At 38.0% G+C, this 21,720-nt stretch overlaps 1 protein-coding gene across 14 annotated transcripts in view; it reads right to left on the reverse strand.

The window, feature by feature from the left end:
• Positions 1 to 21,720, reverse strand: part of Dcaf6 (DDB1 and CUL4 associated factor 6) — a 101,229-nt gene that overhangs the window by 8,165 nt on the left and 71,344 nt on the right. For 7 of the 14 annotated variants that reach the window (XM_006250199.5, XM_006250198.5, XM_006250197.5 and 4 more), the window contains 8 exons: positions 19,734 to 19,851; positions 15,000 to 15,115; positions 14,506 to 14,574; positions 13,969 to 14,290; positions 7,869 to 7,910; positions 3,055 to 3,193; positions 1,453 to 1,609; positions 20 to 108 (listed from right to left, as the gene is read on the reverse strand). In XM_006250199.5, coding sequence (XP_006250261.1) covers positions 20 to 108; positions 1,453 to 1,609; positions 3,055 to 3,193; positions 7,869 to 7,910; positions 13,969 to 14,290; positions 14,506 to 14,574; positions 15,000 to 15,115; positions 19,734 to 19,851 — 1,052 coding nt within the window. 14 annotated transcript variants of the gene reach the window in all.

Below are 21,720 nucleotides of genomic sequence, written 5' to 3' on the forward strand. Positions count from 1 at the left end.
AGCATAGTAAAAGTCTTACTTCATCAGCAAGTTTTCGATTAAAAATTCTTGACTCTTCTAGTGGCGACCAGATCTTTATGTCATAATCTATACCAGATGAGGCTAGAACTAAAAAGAAAATTTACATCTTTATCATAAATTCAAGATGTAAATATTAAGCATAGGTGCAAACTTATCAAAACTTAGGTTGAAGTGTACTATAGATACTTTTGACGTTTTGTTTTGTTGTGCCTTTTGAGACAGGGTGTCTCTACATAGTCTTAGCTGTCCTGGAACGTCAATGTAGAGCAGGCTGGCCTGGAAATCACAGAGATCCACTGCCTCTGCCTCCTGAGCACTGGGATTAAAGGTGTATGAGACTGTACCTGGCCAAAGATTTGCTTTAAATTGTCTGGTGGCTGTGATCTGCCTTCTGCGAGTGCTGGGAACCAGCTTGGGCACACTACAAGAGTAGTAAATGTTTAGCCAATGCCTTTAATCCCAGCACTCAGGAGGCAGAGTCAGGAGATCTCTGAGTTTGAAGCCAATATGGTCTACAAAGTGAGTCTGCAGTCCAAGACAGCCAGTCTTCTGTTACACAGAGAAACCCTGTCTAAAAAAACAAAACAAAACAAAAAACAATAGAAATTGTTTTTAACTGCTGAACTCTCTCTAGTCTTTTTACTATATAATTAATTGCTAGTTATAATTTTAAATGTTTTCTAATAGTAAGTGTAGAACAAAAATTTAAGACCATTTGAAGTCACTCAAATTTCTGTCTTATGAAATACACGTCACTTGAAAAGAAAGCAAGAACAAGCCAATTCTCTTTTATGCTAGTAAATTAGTTCTGATTTGTGAGGACTAGAAAGGCTTGGAGGTTTGTTTTGAATACATGATGAGTAACTCAGTCATGCCAGATTCTGAGACAGTAAGACTTAAATATTAGAAGAATAAACTTATTTTTTAGAATATCTGTCAAAAGCACATTCTTTTCTTTCTTTTTGGGGTTTGAGAACCTTAAAAAAATATTTATTTGTTCCTTGAGAATTCCATCCATGTGTACACACTATTCTGATCAAATCCATCCTCTATTCCCTCTCCAGCTCTTCTCAGACAGACACCCAGTCCTGCCCCCACCAACCGTGTTCTCCTTAAGTCCACTGAGTCCAGTGAGTGCCTGAGTTTCACCAGCCATGGGAGCACGGGCAAGTGCTCTTCCAGGAGCCACATCCCAGAGGACACCGACTCCCCCTTTACCTGCAGCCATCACCTGCCAGTATCTTCTTAGCTAGGGGTGGGTCTTTGTGAACCCCCTCCCATCCATGAAACAAATGTTTTGTTCTAAACTCATGTAGAGCTATTACCATCTTTAGCAGTGCTTATCTGGATAGTTCAGGCTTCTGTAAGATTCCCTATAGCTCATGAATGACCGCAGCAAGTCCCAGTCAGTAAGAAAGGTATCTTACTTACTTGGGTCAAATGGATGGGGCTGCAGGCAGTTGACCACGTGATTATCAGCTTCCAGAAGCATCAAATGCTCAGCAGTGTGCCGGTCCCAGATGAAGATATGGCCACAATCGGAACCGCTCATTACAAAGTTAGCACCCCAGAAATTGGCTTCTTTTATCTGAGGGATTTTATGAAACAGGATAGCCAGGTCACAGTTACCAAAAGAAAGGCAGATTCTATTCTCATGTAGAAAATAAATTGGTTTTAAAAGTAAAAAAGTTAAATACTGAAGTTTTCTTCTAAGAATCTTAAGATCATGACAGAACTTAAGCATGGTGGAAGAGCACTGGAGGCCGACCCTGAGCAAACGTCAACATATGTGACACAGCAGGCACTTCACACATGCTAAATGCATAAATGACATTTCCGGGCTTAAAACAGCATCATGCAAAAAAGCATATACTTACAGATGAACTTTCTAAATTATAGCTTTATAAAGAAAACAGCATTTCATAGAAGAAAGGAATTCTCGTCTTTTATATTTGCCAAGAACAAAGCATTTTTTTCATTAACTGTTAGAAGCCCACAGAGGTAAGAAAAGATAAACATATCTTTAATCGAGCAAGCAAAGAAATACGAGTAAGTAATAGCTGTCCTATTTTAATATACATGAGAGGCGCATAAAAAGATCTTTATCTTTAAGAGTCACTTCCCCTGAAGCTCACACAGCAGGCAGGGAAGGAGAGCCTGCAGCTACGGGGCGCCGCCGCTGTGCATTTACTTGTTTATCATCTCTTCTGTGCTAAGAAATCAACTGAGGGCTCATGCACCTTAGGCAAGCACTCAGCCACTAGGTTGGACCCTCAGCCCACCTTTAATTACTCTTGTCTAAAATTTTAATTGGCAAAATGCATGAAATAAAATTGGTTACTTTTATTAAAATGACATTGTTACTACCAACTACATGTACAAGGAGAGCTAGTTATTTCCTCACTGCAGTTTACTTTTTACCTATTCCTTAAACAAAGGCAAAACACAATCTGCAGGGACCCGTGGTAGCGCTGCAGCCGCAGAGATAGGAACTGTTTAGTAATGGTTGCGCTCGCTGTATGCGCTCGCTGCCTTGCACAGGATGTGCAGATTTGGGGACTCTGAACACCACAAGTGATCTAAGGCCACGCTCCATCCTGGCTATTTCAAAGATGAAGAAATGGAGCCAAGGAGGGACAGAGGGACCAAAGCCACTTTTTAGTTGTTACTTTAAAAGGTGTTACAACTACTGTATCTGTATTTTATGATCAACCTGGATTTCATGTACAGATTTATTTTCCAAAGTAACAAAATGTAAAATGAACTTTAAAAAATGTAATAGTGACCTCCCAAGGAGGACAGCACACATAAACACAACACAACAAAAACAACAAAACCACAACACATCAACAGCTGCTTGTGCTGAGCAAAAATAAGTTTTTCTAGCTTACATATAGATCCTTAGTGAGGTAGAATTTCCTTTCAATATATTATCAGACTAAAAGAAACATGCTTGAATAAAGAAGTAACAAAATCACCACAGAAAAACCACGAACTGCAATCTCATCAAAGAATGCCATGAGCAGCTGGTACCATTGTCCGGGAGTTGCGGTGGCCCTTATAAACCATCTTTACTAGTGGCCTCCTAATGTTCAAAGTATCCAGTTCTTCCATTTCTTTCCTTTCTTTTCTCCTCCTGAAGAACTCCTGAATGCGGGCGACAGCGGAGCGCCTATGTGTTGCATATTAAAACAAAAACCAAGAGTAAACATTCACGAGCAACTTCTGAATGATACTGACAACATCAAAGTATCAATCTATATTTAAGACACATTATTTTAATAAAGCACCTCCAATCAAAAGCATAAAAAGGCAGACTTCATCACAGTAGTTGTTACTATGACAAGATATTTAGTTCAGTGGACTTAGGAACTTGGTACTGGTTGAAAAGTAAAGAAAATAGCATGCAACACACTAGTTTCTAAGGTACTATTTTATAAAATCAAACAGATGAATTTATGTGTGATTTTACTCCAAGTAAAACATCCTATTTAGTCTCATTTGGTGATCTAGACCTGGAATGACAACCTTGGGAGGCAGAGGGGGATCAGGAACCCAGGACCAGCTTTGACTACAAAGTGGATGTTGAGATCAAGCCAACTTAAGATGCTGCCTCAAGAAAAAACAAAACAAAACAAAAAACAATAATGCTCTATTCAATTTTTAAAATGTTTTTCTTTATAAAGATTATAAAAAAAGTCCAAAGAAACTAAGAGTAACATGGTAACAGCAGTAAACTAATTAGATAACAGTGGCTAACTAATATTCTGACGTAGTTTAAAGATGTCCCAAGAGCAGACTAGTCAAGAAGAGAACAAATGTTGTTAAGAAATAAAATGAAGAAGATCTTCCACTAGGCTCCATACCAAGAGAGAGGGTCCCAGCTAATGAGGCAGGTTCTATCCTCTACGAAGGAGTTGATGGCAGTAGTAGCTACTCAGGAAAAAGGACTCTTTTAAAGCTAAGGGAGTGCTCTCCTAACACCCAACATTACTCAATTCTGAAGCTTTCTTTGTCATTTAAAACACCGTATGTTTTGACATGCAGCAGATGGAAAGTCTATAAGATCTAAAACTACAAACTGGTAGTTAAGACAAATGACTTAACCGTGACTAAAGGCACCTTTGATGATGGTGCCACCAATAAACAAACTTCCCTTCATGTTTATCGGACTGAGCAGCGTCACATCAAGAAGTCCTCCGTGCCCACTCCACTCATTCCTCTTCCCTCGGGGGAAACGTTTCTGACCTCTAGTATCATAGATTTATCTGTGGACTTTAATTCGATGGCATCCATCATTGAACTTTGCATGTGCATGTGTGCAGAAGCACACATGTGTGTTCTGGCATGTGCGTGGCGTGAATGAGTGCTGTACTGGAATATGTGCACAAGGCTCGGCTTTAGTAAGCAGTCACAGTTTGGGAACACGATTACACAGATTCATACTCTTACCAGCAGTGTATTGGAGTTCCAGAACATAATATTTTTGCAAAAACTAAATACTATATATTAAATTTAAAATATGTATGAAGTTTTGATTTGGCATTTTTACATATTAAAAAACTCTTGGGAAAGCTGGGTCCTGGGGCATGCCTTTAAGCCTAGCACTTGGGAGGCAGAGACAAGTGGAACTCTGTGAATTTGGGGCCAGCCTGGTCTACATAGGAAGTTCCAGGACAGCCAGGGTTACAAAGAGAAATCCTGTCTCGAAAGAAAATAAAAAAGAACTTGTGGAAAATACAAATACATATTTCCTCAGTAAAAACTACAGCTGATCCCTGGGTTCGGTCCCCAGCTCCGAAAAAAAGAACCAAAAAAAAAAAAAACCAAAAACAAAAAAAAACAAAAACACTACAGCTGACAAAAACTAGGCGTAAATTTAAATGTTCAGAGAAAAGCAAATTGTTAGTGAGAATTTTTATGTTACAATTATGTATTTCTATATTTTGTTTAAAAATTTAATAAAAATTGCTATATTGAGCTATCCAGGCAAATTAAAAAGCATTCATAAAACTGCTCTGCAGAGTAACAAAGCATTTGACTAACAAGCTTATTGAAGGACTAAAGAAGCAAATGTAAAATTAATTTGCTTAATTAATTTAAGTCTAGAATTTTCAAAGCACTAATGAATAATATCAATATTTAATACAATGAGGGGGAAAAACCCCCAAAGCATGGAAAACTCGGCAGAGTGAAAATGTGGCTGATTAAAGCCAAGTCCACTCATGACAGAAACTGTTAACACAGCAAGACAGAAAGGGGCGTTCGGAACCTTTTATAAGCTCCTCCCAACAGCCCTCATAACCCACGAAATACGCCAGTGAGCATCCTTTTCAGTGTCGGGGTAAGACGCAATACCTAATACTTATCAGCTGGTAGTGTAAGAAAAAAAATGAGTAAGAAATAAAATTTACATTTCTATCTAATTTCTGTATTTAAAAAGTCAAAATAACCTATAGGCTAAGTAATAGAAATGCTAGAAAATTAATATAGCTGGAAATACAATTAGGATACAAGTTGACTATATTTCTAAAAAAATCCACAAAACACAATTAGCATAAACATTTAAAAGATCACATTTGTTACAGCAACAAAAAAATTAAAATTCTTTTAAAAGATTTAGAAAACTTCTTTGTAAAATATTACAAACGTCACTGACAAGCATCTGTGTTGGGTGTGTGTGTGTGTGTGTGTGTGTGTGTATGTGTGTGTGTGTGTGTGTGTACGTGCAGGACCCTTCTGGTGACTCCTTTAATCAAGAACACCTTATTTTTCAGACAGTCTCCCACTGATTCTGGAGCTCCAGTTTTAGCTGGACTAGCTAGTTGGAGAACCCCTGGGACCCATCTGTCTCCACCTACTACCATGATGCGGGTACAGAGGTGTGCCATTGCGCCCTCTGCTTGCAAAGCAAGCACTTTACCCACTGAGCCAGTTCCCCAGTCACTGAAAGACATTTTTAAAAAGTGTTAAGAAATACAAAGATAACCATATCATATTCACCTTTCACTGAAATGTATAGACTTACAGCTCCTGTAACCATTATATGAGGTTTATGTGTGGAACTCGGAAGTCGATTATACAAACAGCAGGCCCAGGCCACGCTGGTGCGTGCCTGAACTCCCTGCTCTTCTGGAGGCAAAAGGAAGAGGATATTTGCTTGAGATAGGTCCAGCATCAAAATGGTGACACCCTGAACACAGGAGATCACCAGGTTGTGACTTGTGCCCACTCCAGCCTGGCCAGTTTCTCAAAAAAGTATACTGAGGACAGACACTAGAGGGAGGCAGTGAGATCGCAGGAGAAAGAGCAGAGGACCACTGCCATTTTATTTATTACTCAAAGAAATAGTGATACGGTATGGCGCCTGTGCAGTACAGTAAAGCATATCTACACACTACAATGGGCTCTCGTGAGGACCATCACCTCTTAGACTTTTACATTTCTAATTTATTTCGGCAGAAATTTATAAAAGCTGTATGTGAGACTTGAGGAAAATGCTATCTTAAAATGTTATTTAATCAATCTCTACATAAACACTGAGGTGGAGAATGAGTCTTTCTTCATCCACTCAAAGGGGCCACACAGTGACATTTTGTTTCCACTTCAGTCTTTCTTTTCCACATATTTATGTGGTTCTAGCCTAAGACCCGCCTGAAGCCACATGTTACTTTTTAGTTGCAATCTTTATTTTAAAAGCAGAAATCAGCTTTGAATACTTGGGATAAAGTTTAGTAAGTTAAAAACATAAAAAAGCCCTAAAATAAGTTCCATTTTGGTATCATTAAATTGAAATGTAATAGCCAGTAAGAGAATCATTGGCAAAATTATAGACTTCAAAATTTATCTTAATGTTAAAACAGCCTACAAAGACCAGCATAAAACAAAACTGAGAGTTTTGCTGGTGACCTGGATTTAATCTCTGGATCCCTCATAATGGTGGAAAGAGAGAATGGACTCCACAAAGGTGTCCCGATTGTCGCACCCACAATATAGTGTGTGCCCTCAAATATACATACAATAATGGAAATAAAGCTTTTTAAAAAAATAAGGCAAAAATTAATTCAAACTTAACTTTAAGGTCCTGAGGACAAGCTTTAAGCAGGAATTACTATAGATTTATGATTATTTTTGGCTTATTTTACTATCTCTGAGTCCATATCAGAAACTAGTTTTACATTCTGATCGCTACTATATATTTTGTGCACAACTTTATTTTAGAAAGTGGTAAGACCTAAAACCATGCCACTTCTTGGTTTAGCTAATCTTCTTCAGGAAGCAGGCTTGGGTAGATGGCTGTAGAATATAGGGTTCCCTTCAATGTTCCACTCAAGACTGTGTAACACTATCAGCTTTTCATTTAGAGATAGATTTAAGGGTTGTATATCATCTTGGTATATGATATTCTTAAGTTATTTACTATTTACAAGAAAATCAGAATTTTAAAATCTAGCACAGAATTAAATGAACAAGAAGTACATGTGAATAACAAAAACTAATTAGTATGCCGATCAAGTTTTTAAGAAAACGGAAGTTGCATTTTTAACCAACTATCAAAACAAGTACGGGGTATTTGAAGGACCCCGTTTTAGACCGTAGCTACTTGTCACCACACTTGAAGTGAACAGCAGTTAACGTCTGCACACACACAATGTCTTTTCGTTCTATTCCCATGCAGCACATGCAGAGAACCAGTGTGAAAAGCAGCCTGCTTACAATGGTGAGCACTTGTGCGCTCAGTGAGTTCAAAGGAAGGGTTAACTGTTAATAGGAAAGGTGGTTAGCCGTAGAAAAGAGGACCTGGCAAGTCCATCATAGAGAAGAAATGAAGGAGCATACTGCATTACCTCATTATTCTATCACCTACTGTTGTTCCTCTGATATTAAATCTAGTGGAGGGAACACAATAACTAAAGTCACTTACGAAGAACCAATTATGTACAGCATCACAGTCAACGGTTTTTGTCATCAACCATCTCAGTTTAAAGGACTTCTGTCCCCCCTCTGTCACAGTCCATGGTGACAAATGTCACCCAAAGAAAGGGGCAGGAAGAAACCAAGGAAAGAGGTGCACTCAGTGAATCAGGGTTAGGAGAGCACACGGCGTGTCTTTTATCTTTTGAACACTTGCAGGTGCAGAACCTCAAGGCTAACTGCTCTCTGGGAAATACAACATGAAGCTGACTCACCTGTCCTAACCACAGAACTGGAACAAGCCAGCCCAGTACCAGGACTTTTAACTCCCTAGGAACCTTCGTTTCTCCCTTTGATGATTTCCTCTGTAATTTTCTTTAATAAGGCAAGTGGTCATTAAAAACACAGAGTGAGCTAGTTTTAATGAATGAAGAGATGCTGGTATATTTATAGTACAAAGAATTCTGGCTCTAAGAGTCCAGAAAGGCCAGATGCACCAACATGTCTATGCAAATGATGTGTGCTTTAAAAATCATGAAGCAATACAGGATTAATGCTTTAAATCTTTAGGAAAAACTCATCAGAATGATAACAGCTACATAGAGCATTTAGAACTTCACAAAATCTCATTCGCTCATCTTTTTTTTCTGGACTAATTTTTTTTTTCTTGAGTTAGGAAAAAAAAAGAAAGATAAGAAAAGCCACCATTCCGTTTACTCCACAACGTAGCTGGCACTGTAGGCCTTTAATCACAGCACTCTGGAGGCAGAAGCCAACAGATCTCTGAGTTCAAAGCCAGCCAGGCTACACACAATGAGATACTGTTTGAGAGAAAAGAAAAAAAGTGAGGCACTCTCTCATTCTAGGTTACATTCTGATGTTCCCAGATCCAGCATGTGACGTTAGTGAAGGAATAAACACACGAATTTTATTTGTCTTTAATAGCACCATTAGTGAACATGATGTATTTTTATCAGCTTATTTTCTATTTAATATCTTATGCCTTTATCCTAGATAAAAGAACTCATTTTTTAAAAATTGGATTTCTGCCAGTAAAGACATTATAATAGATATACCTTGGTTCTCTCTGTGGCTGATTTATTATAAAGCAGGAATCAGCAAACTGGCTTTTACATAAAATCTTGGTCAGCTGTTTTTTTATGACCTTTAAGTTATGGCCAGTATTCTTATTTTTAAATGGTTACAGTTAAAATAGTTATATAAGTGCCTATGTAGTAGTTTCCACTTTTACTTCTTGGCCAGGAAAGCCTAAAATATTTATTACCTGGCCTGTTGGGAGAAAAACACTGTCTGAAGCCCTGGACCTGTTCCGGCTGTGTTAACATAGACTGCTACAGTTAGAGAAGAGACTTCCACATTTAAAATCCCCGTGTTGTTGTTGGGGCCTACGCTTTCTAAGGCCTTGCTTGCTTGGTTCTAGCCCCAGAATGCAAACCTGCTTAACAGGAAGCAAAACTTTAAGAATACTAAGACCCAAGTAAGGTAACCCATGCTGATAACCTCACACAGGAGGTGGGGGCAGGATCAGGAATCAAAATCCACATTCAGATACAAAGCAAGTGCACGGTACATGAGATCCTGACTCAAAAAATGCAAAGAATATAAACAGTTGTGTTATGGAAATCATCGCTCAGCAGTACAAAGGCTGCTTTGGTATTTTAAATTAGATATATGTCAATGTCTTAACCACGTGAAACCTTTAAAGTTTCATTTGAAAGGTTAAAGTTAGCAAACAAAAGTAAAAATTAAAATTGAGGCAAAATTGTGAGATATATTATAGTTTTCATATAAAAGTTAAAAGTTAACTAAATATTTAACTTTTTAACTATTTGACTTTTATCATACTTACTGTGAGGACCATTTCTCTATGCTATGTAAATTAACTGACTGGGCTTTTTAAATAGCAGCAAGAAACTGTTCTGGGCACACTTCCAGCACACTGAACTTCTAGACTGGACCTGGAGTGATCAAAGGGCAGGAGAGTGACTTCTAAGGTATGTATTCTGTTAGCTGGACATTCCTTCAATGTGTAGGATGTACTTTAGCTTTTTCAGAAACAGAAAGTCCTCCAAATTTTGCTAAATTTAAAGATGGTAAATGATTTGGGTTCTTAGAAGTAAAATTTCCTAAAACTTGCTCCTTTTAAAATATGTCAACTAATTATCTACCTCTAAATGTAGAGGTAATGAACTACGCCCGAGGCCATGGCAAGTGAAACCTCACTAAGGAGTAACGAGCTGCAGCAGCCTCAAGGATGAAGCAAGGGCAGCTGCCGAGGCACACTCTACTCTGTGAGCTCTGATCACACAGCAAGTGCTGCTAAGAGAGAGCACAGGAGAACCCCATGGAGAGTTCTTGGTTTTCATCACTTAACATTTTTGGTAAAGACCTAGGAGAGGCTAGACATGGTGGCTCATGCCTGTAAAACCACCACTTCAGAGGCTAACATGGAGGATTACTTTGGATTCAAGGCCTCTGAACTACAAAATGAGACAACAACAAAAAAATGGATCAAAAACCAAAACCAAAACTCCCAAACCAAACAAAAACAAAGAAACAACAAAAACAATCAAATCAAAACAAAAAAGCTGGGGAAAGATGAAGCAAACCTTTTTTTGGGGGGGTAGGGTGGGCTTCTTTTTTTTTTTTTAAAACAGATTCATTTTATTTATTTACTTAATATATGGGAGTACACTGTAGCTGTTGTGAGCCACCATGAGGCTGCTGGGAACTGTGGTTCCTCTGGAAGAGCAAGTAGTCAGTGCTCTTAATTGCTGAGCCATCTCTCTGAGCCCTGGATTTGGTTTTTTGAGTCTCTGTGTAGCCCAGGGTGGCCCCAAACTCACAGACACCTGCCTGCCTCTACCTCTTGCATGCTGGGATCAAAGGTGTGCAGCAGTTGAAGGGGACAGCTGCCATACTGAAGGAGCTCTGCATCATCTCAGCTGGGTATGCTGACAGACTGCAACGTTTCACTTAGTCTCAGATTCTTAGTTTTGAGAAACGGTTTGCATGCTTTCTTCTCCAATAAACTACCAAGTTTCCTGAAGATCAAGAATTTTACTATTATTACTATTACTAGTCTAAATTTATGTCCTATAAAAGCTAAGTAATATGCAGGCCAAACTAAGGCTAAGTAACCTGACTATACAGATTATTAAGTGATACCCAGTTTTTAAAAGTTTAAAATCTGGATCTAATCATAACATCTGAGTTTAAGCTAATGCATGGAGAGGAGGTAGTTCCAAGATGATATCAATAATCACCAACCTTCTAAATATTTAACTAATCTAAGTTAACACCTAGGTTAATCAGGCTATCAGGTACAAACTTTATGGCAGGTCAAACCTTAGGAGAATGAGAAATCATTTAAATACTATGAAAATAATAAACGTTTTAGAAGCCATCAGTTTGATTTTTGAATTGTGCTATGCTTGGTAACTTTACCTGTATGTATTAAGTAATTACAGAGCTAGCCAGGGCTAGTAACACTCTATTTCAAAACAAAACAACCAATCAACTAAACAATCAAACAACATAGGAGGTTGATGATTAACACATGGAAGATGTTTTATTAATCTTTTAAGTATAAACATAAGGAAGAATTATTTGAACAGTGTTCTAACAAAATAACCATTTTCCCAACCTGATGGGAGGAGGCACATGCCCTTCCACGGTTAGCAAAGATGGTTCCCCTGAGCTAAAAGCTGGTCTTTTTATTACTTTTATTTGTCAGCCTTTATTCCTTAGAGGAATTCCTTTTGGCCTTTTGCTTTGTGAGAGGGCCTCTCTAAATTGCCTATATTACATCTCAAATATAATTCTGCCCCAAATGTAGCTAAACTTATTGGCATGCATTACTGCTGCGGGCTGAGCCAGTCACACTGTAATAGTTTTTTCAGGATGGAGGCACCTTATACAGAAAATACACTGGTTGTTTAAGACATGCATCCATTTTTGATGAGAACCAGGTCCTATAACTGACTCATTTTAAATTTGTACAATAATTTTAGATAATCAAACCACTCTTCATGTATAAGGAAACTGAGTCTCTGAATCAATAAGCAGCATATATGAGAAAAATTTCTAGTAGGTGGTGAATATGGATTCAAGCCCAAGTTATGATGCTCCTAACAATCATACAATATTATCATGTTTTTCGGTTTTGATCTTTGAATGTGTTTCATTCTGTAGCCCAGGCTACCCTGTAATGTTCTATGTAGTTCAAGCTGGCCTTGAACTCACAGCAGTCCTCCTGCCACAACCTTCCAAGTACTCAGATTACAGGGTATGAGCTACCATGCCTGGATTGCCATTTTTAATGGTATAGTAATCTTCTCATTATACATGTGAAATGTATATATAATGTATAATCTTGTAAATTAAGTCAGAAATGTAAATTGAATGTTTGATAAACAGCCTATTTAACGTGTGTGTGTGTGTGTGAATGGTTCAAACAGAACTTCACTCCTTTGTGACTCAGGACTTTAAAGATAAAACTGGAACTAAGAGAAAAATAGTACTAATCACACAGTTTCCCATATACGGGATGCAACACACTTTCCTTCCTGGGTACCAGAGAGTGAACAGAGGTTCCCTGCTAACAAGTGAGGTATGTCCCTTACCTATTTCTTTTTACCTCTTATTTTGTGGCAGTCTCACTAAACTGCATAGGCAGACCATGAACTTGGGCTCCTGCTGCTGCAGCCTCCCAAGTAGCTGGGGTTACAAGCTTTTACCACCCTAGTCATTTTAAAGTCCATTAAAAGGTACCTTATCTTCTAAAATAAAATGTTTCCTTCTGTTTATGTAAAGCTCTACTAATGGAAAAATCATACAAACATATTAACAATTCAATTCTCTATTGTTGCTACAATGTTTACTATCCATCATACCTTTTTAGTTTCTTAACTGAATCATAACTGCAGAGTCGTAACTGAGAAATTTTGAAGTGGACTGTCATGTCCAGGATTTGGAAGCCCTTGACTCTTTATGCTGCCTAAGATGATGTCAGTAATGTACATTTCATGGTATGAAATATGAAGTATGCATTGCAAAGCCTTATTAACTAGGGTAATATATTCGTCTTTCAGAAATTCAGTGTGGACTCACCTAGATCATATAAAAGGAGTTACAGGCTGACGGAAGTTTTTAAAAATAGATTTATGTGTTTTGTTTGTTTACAAATACACAGACAGTTGACAGTAATGTTGCACTTATTTACGAGAGGTAACCTTTTAGTTGTACGTGTGTACATGTCGTCACACGTGCTCACAGAGTGCTGCAGTGAGAGACCTGGAGCCGTGTTGCAGACCAGCACCAAAGCTGCCATTTCAGGCAGAGGGAGTACTACACGGCCTGGATCCAGAACCAGTGGGGACTGTTCTGAAGCATTGTGTGCAATTATGCTCTAAGTCTGTTACACTACATCCAAGTCAATGCAGATAAAACCATAAAAGTTCCAAAAAGAGACCTACTATCACATTAGTAGGGACGAGAAAAAAAAGAGAAAAATGTAACATTAAAATAAAAACAGGCTTAGTTGTGCACACCTTTAATCCTAGCACTTGTATGCAGAAGCAGGCAGATTTCTCTGAGTTTAAGGCCAGCCCAGTCTATATACCACGTTCCAGGCCAGCCAGGACTACGTAGTTAGACCCTCATCTCAATAAACAAACTAGCAAAACCCAAAAGCCATAATCTCTACAGGGCAGAATGACAACTAAATGCAAACTCAATTTATAAGTAACCCAGCAGTCATTCTCGGCATGCCATCTCTTGATTTGTAAACTGAGGCACAAGCTTCAAAGGCAGAAATACTGAGCAAAGACACTTTCTGCTCACTTCTTTTCATTTGCTCAGAACATGTGAAATCACTTATGGTTTAAAAGTTCCATGTGTCAGATGACTGTGGCAGTTCTAGACGAAACTTTAAAAATGGTGAGACTCACATGAGTTCAACTCTTGTGAATTACATTTTTTATAGTCTCTGCTAATTACAAATATACCAACCTATCACCAGGTCCTGCTCGGTATCTTGCACCGGGGATCAAGACCGGGTCATCATCGCTGTCATCTGTGTCCTGGAGAGCAGAGTCCCTGGCAGATGGGTCTTCATGAGCTGAAGGGGCTATGGCTTCTGTCTGGGATGGGAGCTCAGGATTGTCGCTGGCACGCCTGGTAGCACTGTCAGTGCTGGTCTGCTCACAAGTCTCCCTGTCTGTCTCAGACAAAGTGCCTTCTTCTGGAACCCCACAAGGGCTGTCAAGACTTGGGTTATTCCTTTCTCCTGAGTTAGAATCCAATGGCTCAGTGGGGAAATTATCAAATTGTGCTGTCAGAAAACAAAGTTGTCTGTAAGTCACCATTCATCATTTCATTTAACTGTGGAACTGACAGGCTCTCATGTGAAGTCCGATTCCCTTACAAAGAGAGGAACATGGTAGAGCCATCATTTGGAAGTGACCCTTGCCTCTGGAGAGATAACAAAGATTAAGGTGTTTAGTTTGTATCTGAGCCAATTTCCCTAAAGATGGCAAGAGAGCCTACCTGTATCTATCTGGTTTTGAGTGAGGTTTTCTGAAAATGTTCCTTTCTCTGATGGTTCTTCAGGAGCTCCTAGAATTAAACAAAATTATTGTGAAATCGAGCTTTTTAAAGAAAAATAATATAAATTAAACACTCCAATATTCCTTTAAATAAATGGCTTTTAATTCTGTCTGGATAATAGAAACCTTTAATATTCAAATACAATCTCATCTCAGGGATGGGCAAAATGACTTGGGGAGTAAAAGCCCTTGCCAACTGCAAGCCTGGAGACCTGAGCTTGATTCCTAGAACCCAAGTAAAGGTGGAAGGAGGGGGCTGCCTAAACAAAGTTGTCCTCTGACCTCCACAGGCCTGCACCCCATAAAATAAGTTTTAAGACAAAATCTCACTCTACAAAGAACAAACAAAGGTGAGCCATTGTGGAGGAATAGAGAGAAAGAGGCAGGCACTCAGCCCTGAAGTCTCTCATAAGGAGGAAAGCAAGGTAACCTCACTTGTTTCACTGTCTCCTTCGGGTGGCTGCACAGAGCCCAGTGGGACCAGGCATTCCTCCTGACCCTCAGATTTGCAGTGGCTCCCATTTCCTCTGGAACTTGAGGCTGTGCTGCTCCTAGAATCACAAGAAGATACGTGATACCCCGAAGGTTAACATATGAATTATGATGTCACTTTCATACTTTACAACTTAAAATATTTGAAAATTTAGAACATAAATACTTGAAAAGTCACATTTTAAAACAGAAATCACACTTCATCTTAAAAAGATTTTAAAATGAGAGCACTTTAATTCACGATTTTGATGGTTCTACTGTCTACTACATATTTCTATGTGTCTCTTTGTGTGTGTGTGTGTGTGTGTGTGTGTTTGTTTGTTTGTTTATTACACATTACAGTTTTGTAGAAAGAGATTGTATTTTCTACTTGGTTTTGATACCCACCTGATGATGACCAAAATCCCAGTAGCATTTCTGGCTATCGAATTCAAATAAATAATTTCCATAAGAAATCATGATATGTGTAAGGAGAAGGTTGATAAGGAAACAGGAAGATGTATAACAATCTCAGATTAAAATCAAATTATAAGCCAGGGAGATGACTCAGGGGTGAGGTGTTTATTGCCTGATAACCAGAGTATGATGGCAGGAACCCACTGGTGGGAGGAGACAGACAAGTTCCCAAGGCATCTTCTGGCTTCCACATACATGCCATGACATGCACCCACACAAGTAGGCATGTGAAGAAAATAAATAAATGTAAAGAGGCAAATTACTAGGGACATTTGCCAAGATTTTGTAAAATCCCTTTTAAGCAAATAACAAATATCAATTTCATACTTTCTAAAGTATACAAATAGATACTATTTTAAACAATAATGACCTACATGATTATACATGCAGAAAAAAAATGTCAGGAGGGTTGTAAACTAGCCTAAAGTGTTGTCTCAGTAGGATTATTTTGTCTTCCTTATTTATTTATTTATTTATTTATTTATTTATTTATTTATTTTTTGCCTACATGCATGTCTATGTTTTATATGGGAGTCTGGTGTATGACGCAGCCAGAAGAGGGCATCTGACCTTTGGAAATGGAGTTACAGATGGTTGTGAGCCACCATATGAGTGCTGAGAACCAAACCTAGATCCTCTGGAAAAACAGCAAATGTTCTGAACTTCTGAACTCTCTTTCTAGCTCCTGTAAATACCTTTTTAATCAGAAGAGACTACAAAGCCATTGTGGTCAATAAAACTAAATATGATACAAACTTTTTCCTTGCTGATATAACTATAATACAGATATAAATAAAATGCATAGAGTACAACAGTTATAATGATTAACATATTATGGTACTGACATAAGAATAGAATCTGGTGGGAAAGTCACACTATTCAAGTAAACACATTCAGCATAGTTAATGTGGCATGACAAATCACAGTGAATGAGAAGAATGCAAAATACATGGGACTGGTGCACAGGAACAGTGTGTGGAAAGTTGATGCTCTAACTCAGCATCACATTTGCTACAAAAAAATCCCAGGGCTTATAATAAGCAGGTGATTTTAGTATAGAACTACAGAAAACACAAAAGTAAGATGAGAAAAGGTTTCCCCTAATCTGCTCTCTAAGCACAAGGATTCCACACAACCTTAGCGCAACCACTGCAGGTGATGAGCGAACAGCACACCTGGGAGACACTGGCACAAACCTAACTCACAACTGCAACGGCTCTCATGAGCCAACGAGGACGGAGACCGCAGCAGCAAACGCTGCGGTTTTTATTAGAATTACTAGAATAAGAGTACTGGTATAGCTAGCGACTATGCGGTGTTTATGATACACAAAGTGTACTAAGTTTAAGCTGCTTGCTCTGTAAAATCCCTTGACATCTTCTCAACAAAGCTCAGAAACGGGTTCTTTAAAGAGTGTCCATCTTTACTAAGAAGCTGGGACTTAGGAAGCTTCCTCAGGTTGTCAAGTGAGAGCCCAACCTCGCAGGGCACTCTACTGCTTCATCTGTCTTTAAAGGCACTAAAAAGCAAGGACAATACTGAAATAAAGAAAAGATGCATAGATTTTTAATGTTCTGCTTTATTTCTACAAAATAGAAATAGTAATCTTTGACAAACTGATGAATGCTAGTATAATTTATGATCATTTAAAGAGAAATTAGCATTCAAGAAAAAAAGAGAGTAAAACGTTATCTTAGAGTTGCTCTGAAGGCCCTCTTCCCCAGAGGGCAGCTTGTATAGAAAGAGGAGAGCAGAAGAGACCAGGCATAAGTGACGCACGAGAACCTGTGTTAAATTATATACTGTAGACCAGGGCCATGGATGTCATGATTTTAAAATGTTGTGGTGAACACTTGGGGTCATTAAGGGAATCCTGTTGGCTGAATCCGGAAACCTGGTGCCTAGATTCTGATTATCTTTACAACCTCCGCTGCTCCCATTCTAGCCCAACCACTGCTGCCGCTTATTCTGCTTCTGGCACAGTCTTTTGATTGACACTGACTTCTACCTATGGTCCACTCTGAACACAGGAACAAAAGCATCCTTTCTGTTTCAACACGGTCTTCATTGTCTCAGCTGACACATCTGTTACTCACTGGTCTCTCTTCTGCTCATTCTATTTCACACACATGAGCTTCCTAAAAGATCCTTGAACATACAGAACTTGCTCAAATACGTGGAAGTCTCTCTTCCCTACATATACGCCATCTTCTCATGATGACTAACCTTCCTTGGGTTCCTGACTGTCCTTACCTGATCTCATTGCTTCTGCAGTACTCAGTGCCTTCCAACATGCTACACTGCATATTTATTTACTGTAATCATTGCCCACTTCTTCCACCTAGAATAGAATATAAGTTCCAGCAGGGCGCAGATTTCTTTCTTTTTAACAATTTTTTACTGATGAGTCTCTTAATGTCTAGACTAGTCCTTGGAACATAGGTCTCCAATAATATCCCAAGTCCTAGTTAATCAGACTTTACTGTAAAATACATTTACACATAAACATACACAGAGACCAGTGAACTGAATAATGTAACATATAATCACATATTAATCAAGTATAGCATATAATTATATATTAATAAATACATTATCATGTGATAAATTATTTGTACATAATATACTTTATATCATAAAACAGTATGTTAATTATATAAATTTAATATATTATTATGATTTAGTATATTAATGATAAGTAATTTAAAATGATTATCAATAATTGACATAATTGCTATATAAAGCTTTATATAATTATGCCAGTACATAATTAATATTGCCATATTGTCAACAAACATTCATTAACTACTAATTAAACAAGGTTAAATAAAAATATCTGAATAATGCTCAAAAGACCTCTAGATAGTGGGAAAGATAATAAAATGTTTACATAAATTGATTTCTTAAATTAATCATGAACAAAATCACAAATGTCATTAAAGACAACCAATATAGCATTAAGTGAATATAAAAATCCAACTGTTCTAATAAATTAAATAACAAGTAAAATTATTTAAAAATCAAAAGTGAAAAAATAAATACACAGAGAGTAAAATGTTTGTTCATGGGGCTGGGGATTTAGCTCAGTGGTAGAGCGCTTACCTAGGAAGCGCAAGGCCCTGGGTTCGATCCCCAGCTCCGAAAAAAAGAACCAAAAAAAAAAAAAATGTTTGTTCATACTGTAAAGAGAGAAAACAATAAACTGGCAATCGCTTTTGATCTAAATAGTTCATCTCTGGAGAAATACTTCACAGATATGATGCTGAAGATTGGAAAAGTTTCAAAAGAAAGACTCGTTGTGTTTTAACCTCAGTGGGCTAAAAGTGGCAAATTAACTTTCCAATGAAAAGGGAATGAGCAATCTACAGCATCCCTGCTGGATAGATTAGTAAACTAACAGTTAGTACAAGTATCGGAAGGGAAATAATGTTTGTTACAGTTAATAATGCTGACTCTAGACTTAAGTTTAACAAATGAAGAATGGAGTATATTCAGTATAATTTAAATTATGTTCTAAAAATGCACAACATGAGCATATATTTATATACACATATACAGAGAACAAAGACTAAAACATTTAAAATTAATGTTCTCTATACATGATTATATTACTGTTTGCATTTTCTATCAAAACAAGCATCCTAGGACAACAAATATTATTTGCTAAATTTTTAGAAATGTAAATTCTCAGCTCTGATTTCACCTAATCTTCAGGTGGGATTTATTGATCTGTGAGGTTTTATGAGTTAGTTTACTTGTTTTGTGTGCATGCAAGTGTGTGTGTAACACACACACATGCCACATGAAGATGTTGGGTGTCTTCCTCTATTGCTCTTCACCTATTAGCTTGAGAGACTCTCAATGAACAGGAAGCTCATTAGTGAGCTCAAGGGATCTGCCAGTCTCTCTGCCATTACAGAGAGGCATGTTACAGGCATGTACATGTCTGTGCAGTAACACCCAGCTCTTTACATGACCACTAGGGATTCCTACTCCGGTCCTCATGGTTGCATAGCAAGGGCTCTCATCCACAGAGAATGAGCCATCTCTGCAGATACATAATCTGTTTATTTACAAGTTCTTCAAGGAATTTAAAACATACTAGTTTCCAAACTAATATAGTAAATAGCAAAAACCAACCATAAAATGAAGTACAGAGAAAGCATCTCAAATACAATTGTACAAGACAGCTGAGAACATCTTTACAAAGTGGTAACTTACCATTCATCTGTGAAGTTCAGTTTTATTGTGCTTGTCGTGGTTCCTTCTGTGCTGTAGTGCAAACTTAAAACTGGTTCACCTGTCCCTGGTTTGGGGCTCAGCCTTTCATTATTGTTATCTGAAAATTGTGTTTAAAACATTTGAAAACGTTTCTGAAACAAGTAAAAATGACATTTCCTAAAATTTAAAAGAACTTAAGTTAGGTTGCTGTCATAACTTTTGTTCATGTTAGGATTCTCATTTAAATTTCAAAGCAACATTATCAATTCTAGCTTTATTTAGATGACTCCTTTAGATTTAGAAAACCACACCCTTTCATTAAGGAATTAAAAGCTCCTAGCACGCAATGGCACATTATAAACTGGTACCTTATTTGGAGAATACCATGGTATATGTTTTAGTTGCTTGAGCATCAGGAAGGGTTAGCAGTGGCTAAAGGGTAAGATGAAAAGGCTCTAAGTGAGCTGCTCTGACTGCTGCAGTTTGAGTCTACTGAGTTCTGTGTTCTCACAGGGCATACTCTACAAGGAAGTACTACACTGTGTTGTGGTATTTTCTAAAAATTGTTTTAATGTTTTAGTATATTTCAGTTTTTATTCTTAACTAATCTTGTAAAGAAGTTATTTCTTAACCATGGACAGTAATTTCACTTTAAAATTTTATAGGATATACATATATAGCCTATAAATTTTTAAAATGGCAAATAAAGGTGGGCATGGTGCTCACACCTATAATCCCAGCACTTAGGGGGCTAAAACAGGAGAACTTCCAAGAATTCAAGGCCTGCCTGTATTCCACGGTAAAAATCAGGCCAACTGGGCTACAGAGTGAGACCTTGTCTCAAAAAATAAAAATTTCATTTGGCTGGGCATAGCTGCACACATCTGTAACCCCAGCATTCAAGAGGCAAAGACAGGTGGATTGCTCTAAATTTGACTATAACCTGGTACATATAGTGAGTTCTAAGACAGCCAAGGCAATTTAACTTAGTAAGACCCTGTCTTTAAATTAATCTATTAATTAACTAACCAATTAATTAAACAAAATGGCAAATAATGTCAAAGAAATTGTAGAGACTATTTGAAGCCCTCTCCCCCAAATAGCAAAAAAGACATTCAAGGACAAAATGAAGTAGAACTTTAAAACTTCCTATTTGGATGGTCATTAACATCTTGTGGAGATATGAGAATGCATAGAGAAGAGAAATGGACACAAAGCCAAGGATCAGACCCTTTGGCTAGCTGAGAGAAAAGTTGTCTGTGGTATCTGTTTTTGGCATCCACTGCAAGACTGATACAACAATGAGCTACTTTTCCTGAAAATAACAAATCACAACTTTAAAAAATCCAGTTACTCAGGCATCTTCTGCTTTTACAACAGCATCAAGAGAGGGTCACTAGTCAGCACACAGTTTCCCCTTGTCCTTTAGTTACGGCACAATTTCCACTCCACGGATGACAAAGCCATCAGTGTTTTAAGGCTGCTGTAACTGGAGTGTGGCTAGAGCCTGGGATGGTCAAGGACAAGGCAGAGCTGGCACTTGTACTTTCAGAGGATCTTATAAAATATTTACTGTCCCTCTAAGGTAAAGAAGGGGTGGAGGGTGTGGTGGCATACATCATACCAGGGAGCTAGAGGCAGAGGCAGGTGGATCTGAGTTCAAGATCAGCCTGGTCTAGATTCCAAGTTCCAGGCCAGCCAAAGCTACAGTGAGACCCTTGCCTGAGGGGGAAAGAGGAAGGCATTTAAGAGCAAGTATGCTGAACCCTTAGAGAACCTGAGCTCAACTATAAGAACCCAGGGGAGATCGCTCGTAACTTCCTAGAACGTTAGTTCCAGGAAATCTAACACCTCTCTTCTGACTTTCATGGGCAACCTCCAACCTCACCCCTGTCCAAAAGAACAAAAACAAACAAAACCAAAAACCATTGTTTTTGAAGAAAATAAAGACAATGATATAGACTCATATGCTATTACTATAGAAACA

This window comes from Rattus norvegicus, chromosome 13, assembly GCF_036323735.1.
Source record: "Rattus norvegicus strain BN/NHsdMcwi chromosome 13, GRCr8, whole genome shotgun sequence".
Lineage (NCBI taxonomy): Eukaryota > Metazoa > Chordata > Mammalia > Rodentia > Muridae > Rattus > Rattus norvegicus.